Source organism: Stegostoma tigrinum, chromosome 30 (genome assembly GCF_030684315.1).
Source record: "Stegostoma tigrinum isolate sSteTig4 chromosome 30, sSteTig4.hap1, whole genome shotgun sequence".
Lineage (NCBI taxonomy): Eukaryota > Metazoa > Chordata > Chondrichthyes > Orectolobiformes > Stegostomatidae > Stegostoma > Stegostoma tigrinum.
This window is the reverse complement of record NC_081383.1, coordinates 32,229,899-32,242,722: the sequence shown is the minus strand read 5'-3', so window position 1 is coordinate 32,242,722 and position 12,824 is coordinate 32,229,899. Positions and strand designations below refer to the sequence as shown.

General features: G+C 39.6%; 1 protein-coding gene across 2 annotated transcripts in view; it reads left to right on the top strand.

The window, feature by feature from the left end:
• Positions 1–8,395, top strand: part of chaf1a (chromatin assembly factor 1, subunit A (p150)) — a 59,361-nt gene extending 50,966 nt beyond the window's left edge. For both annotated transcript variants that reach the window (XM_059638511.1, XM_048559563.1), the window contains exons 13-15: positions 1,701–2,218; positions 7,064–7,172; positions 8,003–8,395. In XM_059638511.1, coding sequence (XP_059494494.1) covers positions 1,701–2,218; positions 7,064–7,172; positions 8,003–8,235 — 860 coding nt within the window. In that variant the 3' untranslated portion in view covers positions 8,236–8,395. The remainder of the gene's footprint in view (positions 1–1,700; positions 2,219–7,063; positions 7,173–8,002) is intronic.
• The last annotated feature ends 4,429 nt before the right edge of the window (positions 8,396–12,824 follow it).

Here is a 12,824-nt window from a genome sequence, read left to right as displayed (position 1 = left end):
CGCAAGGTTGACCCAAAATGACTGCCCAAGGTACTTTTGTTATTGGTTATGCTTAATGGATTCAAGATCACTCCGAGTGGGACTGAAGCATTTCCAATCAAAAAGTTCCCATTCTGTTCCCCACTGTCTGCTAATTTAACTAATCTAAATGCACCTGAGCTAGGAAACGGTAAAACAATGCTTCTTCTCCTGATCACTACTTTGATAAAGTGGGAAAAATAACTGCTTTTGGGTGTAGGACCTGTATGCTTTAGATTCAGTTTATTTTAATGCCCTCCACTTATACCAATTGAGCTTCCCACTGACAAACTGCTACTTAAGCAAGATAGCTAGGGGCTTTTCATGCTTGTGAAGTGGGGCAAGCCTTTTTCAGAACTGCAGTGGGTGGACCTCATTGTCTCCAGGTCCCATCTCTTAAAGTGCTAAAGGGTGCATCTCTGATGGGAAGGAATGAGATGTCCTACTCCTCCAAATAGCATATTTTTATATTCAGCCAAACAAATGTGTATCTCAACATAAACTATTCCCTCTGATACTAAGTGTCAGCATTGTTGTTTATTTTTGGCTGATTAGCTGAAGTGGTGTTTGAATCTGCAGCTTTCTGACTTGCACAAGAGTGCTTTTACTTAAGCCAAGTTGATTCCTCCATGTTTGTTACTCATCCTCACATTACCTGGTCTTGTTCTGTACGAGTTGCTTCTAACACAGACAGCCTATTCTCAACTACTCTTGCTTCTTGTAAGCAAGCATTCAGCATTTATCTCTCTCTCCGAGCTTATCAGCAATTCCTTTGCTGGCTCAGTCGCCATCTATTCATCCCTTCTCTGTGCTGCCCAAAGGAGGAAGGAAGTGACTCAGTGGTTAACACTGCTGCATCACAGTCCCAGGGACCTGGGTTCGATTCCAGCCATTGGTGACTTGTGGAGTTTGAACATTCTCCCCATGTTTCATTGAATTTCTGCCATGGGTTTTCACAGTTTCAACATGCAGTTCAAAAATCTATGGGTTAAGTGGATTGACCATGGTAAATGTGGATTATGGGGATAGGGTAGGATGCTGTTTCGGAGGGCCACTGTATACTTGATGGGCCGAAAGACATTTTTTCTGCACTGTAGGGATTTTATGATTCTATTCTTCTCCCCCACCACCATCCCATTATCAGCTTAGAAACAATTTCCCAACTACTTTCAGCTCTGACAAAGGGTCATCCTGTTTTTCTCTCCACAGGTGCTGCCAGACCTAAGAGTTTCTCCAGACTGGATGCTGGAGATCTGAAATAAAATTAGTCTTTTTTTGTTTTGTTTTGGTACTTATCAAGGTTGAACTTCCTCTTGGGTTACAAAAGCCAAATGTTGCAGATGCTGTCAATCTGAAATTAGAAAAACCCTGAAACATTAAGCAGGTGAGGCAACATTTGTAGAGAGAGCATGGCGACATTTCAGATTGAGATGATTTCGCATTGAAGTTTCTCTTGTACAGATGCTGCCTGACCTGCTGAACACTTCAAATTTTGTTTATTTTACCTAATTCAATCTTTTACCAAATGAGAAAATACTTAATTACATTATTGCAGCATTGGCCTTGAACAAGTTTTGACCATGTGTGCCATAGTGTCCTGCCTTGCAAGCGGCACTAAGGTTTCAGTGGGCATTCTTGGGTTTATTCTGGAACTAAATTTTGTGTTTTTTTTTCCTCTTCAGTATTAATAAGTCTGCTTCCACTTCTTCATGGAAATGTGAATGGCAGAAAGGCCATTATCAAAGAATTTCAGGAATGGTACAAACAGAAACCTTCTGCACACATGCTTGCATTTGCTGCTTCTGATTCCTCGGGTCCTGTAGGATCTGATGCCTCCAGACCTCAGACTCCTACAGTGGATGATGACTTGACCATTCCATCCAAGGCAAAATTGCAGCGGCTTATTTCAGAAAATGGAGTGTATGAGAAAAGAACAGCTTTCAGGCTGAAGTGCTGGTATGTACATGAAGAGGTGCTAAAAAAATTTAGGATGGAGAATCTTCCTGTTCCAGGACAGTGGCATTATCTCACACAAGTCCAATCTGCAGTCAAGGAGGAAAATACCATTCCAGCAGGAAGTGGACAGAATTCTCCTTGTTTGGGAAGGAATACAGGGCAATGTTTAACTGGCTCAAGCAAGAGGAAAGCTGCTGGAAGTATGTCAATCAAACAGTTTATGCACAAGTTTGCTGATGGTCAGGTAAGATCTTGTCCTATCAGTGAATTACATTTAATTATTTTGTATGCTTTCTTATTTAAGAAACCTCTTTTCTCATCACTCCCACCTCAAAACGAAAAATTTTCCTGAGAAATGCTGTTAGTTTTTTTGTATTGAGGTCAGAAAGTAGCCACTCATAGCACCGGACTGTGTTGGAATTGATTTAAGCTGAGTATTTTTGGAGACTGGAGAATCATGTAGTAGCTTGAAACAAGCACTTGCTGATGTGTTAACAGGAAGATGAAGGCATGCCTACTGTTGGGCAGGGTAGTGGTTGGTGAGGGGAGCAGTTATTCACAGGGCACAGCACCATTAGGGTGATGGGAGGAATTCAACAAATTTAACAAGCCATGCAGGAGCGGCCAAGTCTAGAGTCTTCAGAAACTTAGCTCATAGTTGAGAAATGTCTACTATGTATTTTCTAAGGTGGCAATCATGCAGGTTACTGGAGTGACATGAATGTTGTTAGGAACTTTGATTTTTGCAAAAATAAACCTGGGGGTAGGTTGTGACAACTGGAGAATAGTGTTGCAATTTCTAGGTGAATAGAAGTGGTAGAAAGGTAAAGTCAGCATAGTCCCAGAGGTCCATTGTGCTGCTCTCATTAGAGAGATGGCTGTTTCTGAAGGTCTCCATGCCTTAACGAAGCAGTGAGGTTGAGAAGGTGGGACCTTCATGGTGACCTTAGCCAGTACGAGAATTGAATCCACACCTTTCACATAAGTTTGTTTTGCAAATCAGCCATTCAGACAAGTGAGCTAACTGACCTCTTAGAACTTGATGTGTCAATCAGAAGCCAGTCCTTTTGTTATTATTGTTATGAAGTTGCCTGTGATTAAGACTTGAAATGGATACAAGGAAATGACTGGTAAAAGAAGAGATCATTAAGAGGCAATGTAGTGCATGGAACTAAATCGGGAAATTATGGAGCTGGTGAGCTGGAGGAAACATTGGATTTTGTTCATTGGAATTGATGATACACATACTTTTGAATGTAATAATTTTAAATGTTCCAAGACCCTGCTCAATTGCAGAACCTCCTCAAAGATTTGTAACCTGTTGCAATCAACAGCAACTCCTAAAAGTGATAGCTTACGGTTGTGGGAAGGATTGTTGCTTAACACAATAGACACCTCTGCAGTATTAGCTAGGTACCCATACTGGTCATCCTTTTTTATTTTTCTGTGATTTAAGGGGATGAAATGGCCTAGTGGTAGTAATACTGGGCTGTTAATCCAGAGACCCTGAAAATGTTCTCGGGACCTGGTTCAAATCCTGCCACAGCAGAAGGTGAAATTTGAAGCTAACAAAATATCTGGAATTAAGAATCTAATGATGACCATGATTCCATTTGTCGATTGTCAGGAAGTGCATCTGGTTCACCAGTGCCCCTTATGGAAGGAAACTGCCATCCTTACCTGGTCTGGCTTACATGTGACTCTAAGACCACAGCAATGTGTTGACTCTGAACTGCCCTCTGGGCAATTAGGGATTGGCATTAAATGCTGCCTAGACAGTGACCTATTCATTGCAATTGACAGAGGTTAAGATTGTCCAAACTTGAGATTTTGATGCAGATCTGACTCTGATTAGATTTACAGCTAAGAAGCCTACAGTGAAAACTTGCAGTATCTTGACCTGAAGATGGAAAATTGTAGTTCAGTTCAATTCAAACAGCTATTTCCGTTTGTACTGAAATCTACCATTGCTAACTTATTGATCTTAATCTGAGCAAACCTCTTAAGAAAGCTTTCTCAGAAGGCTAAGGAAGTTGAACATACCCATAAAGACTCCTACAAATTTTTAAGGATTGTACCATAGAAAACATCCTACCCAGATGCATCACAGCATGGCAATGCAACTGCTCTTCCCAAAACCAAAATAAACTACATAGTATTGTGAGCACTGCCCAGTCCATCACATAAACCAGACTCCCAACCATTGACTCAATCTATACTTCCCAATGCCTTGGGAAAGCAACTAACATAATTGAACACCCCGGTTATACTCTCTTCCACCCTATTGTATTGCACAGAAGATCTATGTTCATTTATATGTATGAACAGATTCAAGAACAGCTTCTTCCTTGCTGTTATCAGACTGTTGAATAGACCTCTTAATGTTGACTTCTCCGCACCTTCTCGGTAGTTGTAACATTGTATTCTGCACTTTGTTTTATAACCTGATGCACTTGTATTGAATGATCTGCCTGTAAAGAACATAAGACAATACTTTTCACGGTACCTCAGTACACGTGATGATAATAAATCAAAACAAATCTTAAAGATTGGAAAACTCTTACTTCAACATGTGAGATCAGATTAAATTCTTGTTTTTGCATATTTCCACTTGAGGTTTAGAAAATAATTACGTCGTCACTGTTTTGAGGGCAGAACATAGAACAATACAGCGCAGAACAGGCCCTTCAGCCCTCGATGTTGTACTGACTGTGAATTAATCTAAGCCCATCCCCCTAAACTATACCATCATCATCCATATGCTTATCCAAAGACTGTTTAAATGCCCCTAATGTGGCTGAGTTAACTATATTGGCAGGCAGGGGATTCCACACCCTTACCACTCTCTGAGTAAAGAACCTGCCTCTGACATCTGTCTTAAATCTATCACCCTTCAATTTGTAGCTATGCCCCCTCGTACAAGCTAACGTCATCATCCTATCTAATCCTCTGGTCATCTTGTATGTCTCTATTAAATCCCCTCTTAGCCGCCTTCTCTCCAATGAGAGCAGACCTGGGTTCCTCAGCCTTTCCTCATAAGACCTTCGCTCCAGACCAGGCAACATCATGGTAAATCTCCTCTGCACCTTTTCCAATGCTTCCACATCCTTCCTATAACGGGGCGACCAGAACTGCACGCAATATTCCAAGTGAGGCCGCACTAGCGTTTTGTCAGTTGCAGCATGACATCATGGCTGCGGAACTCAATCCCTCTACCAATAAAACCTAACACGCCATATGCCTTCTTAACAGCACTATCAACCTGGGTGGCAACTTTCAGGGATATCATTACTCCAAATTGTGCAAAGGCATGTACATAGATTCCTGAAAATTGCCTCCCAGGTTGATCATGCTGTTCAGAAGTCTGGTGTTTTAGGCTGCATTGGCAGTGGGATTGAGTTCCGGAGACGTGATGTCATGCTGCAACTCTACAAAACGCTAGTGCGGCCTCACTTTGAATATTGCGTGGTCGCTCCATTACAGGAAGGATGTGGAATCGTTGGAACAGCTGCAGAGGAGAGTTACCAGGATGTTGCCTGGTCTGGAGCCAAGATCTTATGAAGAAAGGCTGAGGAACTTGGGTCTGTTCTCATTGGAGAGAAGGAGGCTAAGAGGGGATTTAATAGAGACATACAAGATGATCAGTGGATTAGATGGGGTGGACAGTGAGAGTCTTTTTCCCAGGATAATGACTTCAGCTTGTACAAGGGGGCACAGCTACACATTGAGGGGTGATGGATTTAAGACAGATGTCAGAGGCAGGTTCTTTACTCAGAGAGTGGTAAGGGCGTGGAATGCTACGTTAACTCAGCCACATGAGGGGCATTTCAACAGCCCTTGGATAAGCACATGGATGCTGATAGGATAGTGTAGGGGAATGGGCTCAGATTAGTTCACAGGTCGGCGCGACATTGAGGGCCGAAGGGCCTGTTCTGCGCTGTGTTGTTCTGTGTTACTTTCTGTTGGATCAGTAAACCTATTTTTTTTTTCCTGTCATCCTGTGAATATCCCCAATTTTTAGAAACGCATTCCCTGACCCAGTATTTAGACTCCATTTTCCCATTATGTGCACCAATTGATAGTTGAAATAGGGTCTCATTTCTGCTCCATGCCCCCCCCCCCAACCATCTGTATCTGTTATTTTCTATATCCCAACCCCACTCCAGCCTACTTAAAACCAGTGGCCATTGATATTGGACATAATGCAGTAGCTGAACCATTTACATTTGGATATTTATCGACTAGCTTGAATGTGTTAAAATCAAGACCAAACAGTAGTCACTAAATGTTTTCTGGAGCTCTGGTAAACTCCAGAAGTTCTGTCCTGGCGGATTCTGTAGATTAAAGTTTATATGCTGAAATGATTTCTATCCAGGCAGTCAAGGATTTTTTGAATTTTATAGGCAATGGTGAAAAGTCCACCAGTATTCCACATATTTAGCATGTTGAGCAACAATTGAAAGCTATCTCAAGGTGGAACAATTAAGATGTATCAAAATATGTATTGACTGACTAAACCATGAGCTTTGGGCCAATTGACTGCTCAAAACATGATACCATTATTGGTCGAAGAGACTCCTTTTTTTTTAAAGTTTATAGTATATGTCAAGATATGTTTGATTCCAACTATGTCACAAACTGCCAAGGGGAACTGGCATATAATTTCAGCACCATCTGAATGGTTTACATGAATTTTACTATATGTACTCCCCTCTCTCTCCATTACAGTTTGCAGGAAGGAAATATTTGCAGTAAAAGAGAGACTTGTGGAACAGTTCTTAATGTCAACCACCTGTCTCTGGATTGCTCTTTCAGTAAAACATTGAGTACCCAAAATTATCAGCTGCTGTCAACATGTTAGGCAATGTTTTATTTTTATGCAGTTAGCAAGATAAGGTGAGTCTCTTAAACTGGAACACTAATTTTCTTTTGCCTTGCTATGTTTTTTTTGTGTACTTCTGAGTATTTTGTATGCAACAGCTTTTATCTGGTTCCTGTGATGCTTCACTTGTGCTAATATTCAGACCAAACTGGAGACTATATTGAAAAAACAGATTAACCTTGTGGTGCACTTCTTCTTGTTTTCTAGGCTGAAGTAATGGAGACAGATGGTTTTCAAGCAGATACAGAAGAGGATGATGATGCAGACTGTGTTATTGTTGAAGTACACACAAATAGTCCTGCTCCAAACAGAGAAGGTACACAGTTGATTTTTAGTCTTTTCTACAAAAGTGTCCTCAATATTTCAAATTGCTGCACTGACCTGTATGGAGACATGTATTGAGAACTGAGCATTTTAGTTGCAGACAAACCTGTATGCATTATGTGACGCTCCTTCTTGTGTCCTTTATCGTGTTCCCTCTTTACTATTATTTACACACTTGGTCTTGCTGGAAAGGTTGTCTCAGTTTTTTTTTTGTAATTGGATTATCTACTTTTGTCTGTTTTATTACCTTTTTTTTAAATTTCTTACCAGGTCAGGGTCAGGTTTTGGCTATTTTAAACACAACTGCTTTGCCAATTAGATCAAAGTTAATCTTTGATACTGGATCTCAAACATTGATTTTGTTTCATGAAACATTGGTAACCACCTACAATGGTGACACTACCTTGAGTACACTTGGCTTGCTAGAGCACGTTGTGGAGAGATTTAAACATCAAACACATTTGTGGTTTGATTGTCATAATACGTATCTGGGTAAAAATGGCAGACTTGCTCCCTAAAACACCCTTGTGAACTTCATTTCTCGTGATTGAAACCATTACTGATCATAAAATTTTAAAAAAAATTTTAATGTATTTGAACTGAATTTGAATATTGCGTAGTGGAATTTGATCTTGTGTTTTGAGGTTATATTGCTGAACCATTAACCGTAATGCACAATAAAATAGTCACAGGCTGTTACTGAAGAATATCTGTTATAAGTTCCCAAACTTTATGATGGCTGTTTACAAATGGGATGCTTATTTTTTCCCCTTCTTCCTCTTGCCCATTCCCTCAACTCTGCCTCCAACAACCCCCTCGCAGAGAGTAAGGAGCAATCCGCAGACTTATGCGCTGGATTGGTGAAGAGAGAAGAAATGCCAAACAGATCTATCTCTGGACTGGTCAGCAGTGAGGCACAGCCTGTCGTGTTGTGTTGTGGTTTAGCAGCTGGTGATGCTCAGTCCACAGAGCCGAGCTCAGACCTGGCCACTGAAGAGACAATGGACATTGAACCCTGTGAAAATGCTGCTGTCAAACTTCCCAACAGACCCTGAATTGATTTAAGATATATATATATATACTAACAGCTGTATGTATGTAGGCTACTTTTTAGAAACTTTTTAAAACAACATTTTTTTCTGTATCATTTCATAAACATCAACTTAAAATACTTGAAGTTCTGTTTAAAAAAAAAATAAAATGGCACTTTTGCAACAGGTTGGTACTTGATAATTTAAAGCAAGTAAAACCACTGGCTTTCCTAAACACACTTGCAACTGTACAATGTGAAAGATGTTTGTATAATGGAATTTCACAGTCCCTTAAGTTAATGTTTCCCAAACTGTTTGCAGCTGACTCCAATTTGAGGCTTAAACTATTGCAACCTTTCAGTGAGCTGTGACAGGAGAGGAGTTGACTTTTTGGAGCAAGGAGAAGGGGTTTACTCGTGGCTGTCTGAGCTTGAAAACCTAGAATTTCAGCTTGTGGCCTGATGTGAGGCCGTGATCCCAACTTTGGGAAGCCCTGACTTAAACACTACCCTTGCTTCACTGAAGCACTGGTGATTTGTTTAATGTCAATTTATTTTAACTTGGCTAAGGTAATATAGCTTTCTTTTTTATAGTACCATTCAGCATTGCCGTCAACAGCTGTGAGAAATTTATATTGTATTTGTAGATAATGGATGTCTTCTTGGAACTCTTTTACATTTGACTTGTAATCTTATGAATAGATGTTGATTTTTTCATATGTTTCTCTTGTCCTCCTCCTTATCATCCACAAGTCTGAGATATTACTTTAACAGATTTACATGGGTTATTTTATTTTAAGATGGTTGTAGTATAATAGACTTCAGATCTAATTTATACAAACTCACTGTGCCATTCCTACCCAAAGACAAACTGTAGACATCAATTTTTATGACAGCTGAAGGTTAGAGCCAAGCCTTGTACACTGCTTTTAAGATTTAATTCTCTTAATAAGCTCACAGTTCTACCTTGTATTTAATAATGTGTATTTGTGTCTAGCTTGCATTAAAATCAGCTGTTAACAAGCAAGGTGATGATCTTGTTGAATCAGCTTTGAGGAATGAGCAACCAGAGGGACGAAATCAACTGGAAAACTAAGTGGTAGATTTTAGATTATTCATCAGTTTGTTCTTTGGCATCATTTTAATCTAATATTGACGTTTATAGCCTTTTTTTTGAGTGTGCAAGTGTACAAAGATCAGATGTGATTTTCATTACAATAGCACTGTTCTTGGTGCACTGATTCCTTTGCATTTGATATGTGTACTAGTTAGGCTGACATTGGCTTCTCAACCATGAAATGTATCCTGTAAGTTTCCTGCCCACCTCCCGAACACAACTGCTCACAATATTCCAAATGGGATTTGACCCAAACTTTATCCAGCCCAGCAGCACGTATGGTTTTGCAGTCTAGCCCTCTTGAAATGAATGCTGACTTTGCATTTGACTTCCTAACCACTAATGGAACCTGCCTGTTAACCTTGGAGTGCTGAACTAGGACTCCCAAGTCCCTTTGTCCTTCAGATTTCTTTCCAACAAAAAGTTTCTTAACATCACACTTTCCCATATTGTATTAGATCTGCCACTTCATTGGCCACATGCCTAGTATGTTCAAGTCTTTCAGCATCTCCCCTTAACTCTACCTGTCCCTCCACCTATCTTTGATGCATTTTGCAGATGACACAATGTCCTTAGTCCTGAAGAAAGTTCCAGACCTGAAACATTAGCTTTCCTGCTCGGCCTGCTGTTTTCATCCAGCACTACACTTTGTTCCTTGATCCTCTAGTATCAGCAGTTTCTACTATGTCTGAAATGTCCTTTGTTCATTTGGCCAGACTGTTAAGTGTATAATGTGAATAGTTGTGGTCCTAACACTGACCTGTACAGACCCTAACTATTTCCCTGGCTATCATCCTGAAAAATACCCCTTTTATCCCTATTTTCTTCCAGGCAGCCAATCATCTGTCCATGTCAGAACCTTGCACTTAACATCATGTGCTGTTATTTAGCAGTCAATGCAGCACCTTGTCCAAAATCCAACTAGACCCTATCCACTGGCTACCATTTGCCTAGCTTGTTTGTTACCTCATCAAAAACTTCTAACAGATTTGTCAGGCATGACCTCCCCTTGACTCTAATCTCATCCTTCATAATGCACTCAAATTTTAACTGAGGTCATACTGACTGGCTGTTAGTTTCTTGCCTTTTGCTCCTCCCTTTTTAAGAAGGGATGTTACATTAACTAATTTCCATTTCTCTGGGTTGCTGTCTATTGATTCTTGAAGGATCATCACCATTACAGAACTCAGGTGTATCATCCATCTGGTCCAAGTAATTTATCCACCTTTAGACTTTTCAGCTTCCCCAGCAAATTCTCCTTGGTGATGGCCACTACACTCATCTTTGTCCCTTGACTCTAAGTTGCTGGTATCTTCCACTGTGAAAATTGAAGTACCAATGCATTTTTGTTCCCCTTCCAGCCTAATTTTCCTGTGGTGTAGTGTAAATTCTCTTGCCTTTTCAGATATTACAAGAGTGTTTGTTTAGAATTTTTTATTACTTTCTAGCTTAAGCTCATTTTTCATCTTGCTCCCCTCATCCATTTTTTTATATTTTAGTTGTCCTCTGCTAAATTTTTTATTTAAAAAAACGGCCATACAATCCTTAGGCTTCCCACAAATATTTATCACAATGTGTTTTCTTTTGATTTTTATGCTTGGCAGCTGTGGTTGCTTGCTCCTCCCACCAGTATGTTTCCTGCTTCTCAGATGAATTTCTGCTTTGGCTGCTGAATTATCCCCAGAAACTCCTGCCATTGTCTTCCCTGGTAGGCTCCCCTTCTAAAATGCTCTAGACTGCTCCTCCCTCATGTCTTTGTCGTTACATTTACTCGGTTATATTACATTCTGTACCATGGTGCTGTCTTTAGTTTGCTGATCCTCCCTCCAGCACAACACTCATTCATAAAGGGAATAAGAATCCTTTTCCCTGCTGCATTTGTCATCAGACTCTCCACTCACTGACAAAATTTTTAAGGTAGTTAATCTAAAGGGGTATGGCTGCCTCCTAAAATATAATAGCCAGGGAACTTACCCCACCACTTCCCTTGCACCAAATAGAGCTCTGCTGTACACCAGGGCCCCAGCTGCCTGTCCACAAAGCAAGGCACTAATAGCCTGAGATGTTGTTCACCAAGTGCCCTTAGGGAAGCAATGAAAACATGGATCTGTGGGATATAAAACCTACTCTTGTGAAAACATTAAAAAGGAACAGATCAAATTTGTTGAGTTGTTAGTTTATTACACAAGTGCATTAATAAACCAATAATGACAGTTTTCATGTATTGATTGATCAAGACCTTAGCTAGAAGCTTCATTCTTAGCTGTACCTTTAAAATACAAGTAACGAGTTAAGAGGATGGATACAAAAATGATGAGCTGTTGCAAAATCAAGTTGTTCTACAGCACAATTACAATAATGTTAAATTGTTAGCAAGATCATAAATTGACAAAATTCTTAGTGTCAAGGTGACCTCATTTAAATTGTTCTGTTCATATTAAGTAGTTATCAATCTGTAGCAAACTACATTAAATTTAGCAGCTGACATGGGTCAATTGGTCAGCATTTACTACCATCTCTCTAGTATCAAGTCCAACAGTTCAGCAAGTATGCAATGCACTGATGGCACATATGGTATGTAGATGAAGCAATTAAAACACCAAAAATTACCAAATGACCACAAACTCAATTGTTACTGAAGTGTTAGGTAAACTGTATGGACATGCTATGTACAATTAAGCATACAAATAATATTTGAATTTAAATGACAAGTTATTGTAAACCCCTAGCTGGAGTCAAACTTGCAGGTTTCTGTACTTCTGCTGTTTGAGAACAGAACAGCATATAGTTGTATTTTAAAAGCAGAAGCACATTTACGAGTTATTTCTGCGGGAAAACTGTTAGTGTTTAAATGTAATGCTTGAAAAATTGCTATGCAGAAAGATGTGTGCTCAAGTCTTTTCTACTACATACGGCTTTATTCTACAGCAGCTTGGATATGCACCAGATATTTTACTCTGAAAAAGCTCTTCAACTAGCAAGTGCTATGAGATGTCATACAAATGCAAATATTTTAGTGTAATTATCAATCCAGAAGTATTGCGTTCAATAACACGTGTTAAAAACATCCCTGAATGGTCAACTATGCGAGTATCATTTCATAAAATTACAGCTCAAATTCCTTCTTAGAAATTCAATTTACATAATAAATAAATACCGTTACCTTACTGCATTGTGATTAAAAAAAAATTTGCTGCTAATTAAGCAATATTGTAGAGGAAAGAAACAAGATTGATTTACAGGAAAAAAATCATTCAAATAGGTTTTTTCGTAAAACTACAGCATTATATTGATCCTCGAAATAAAGATAGCTTGAACTCTACAACTCATAAGGAAGAGGACATGCTAGGAATACACATCAGACCATCGAAAAAAATGAACAAAGAAGAGCCCGATCTACTTCTGAACAGGAACACTAAAACAATGCAAATAGGCTGGAGTTTGCATGTAGCTTTCCACTGCTGGAGCTTGCAGATGTTTCACCTGAGCTGCTGTAG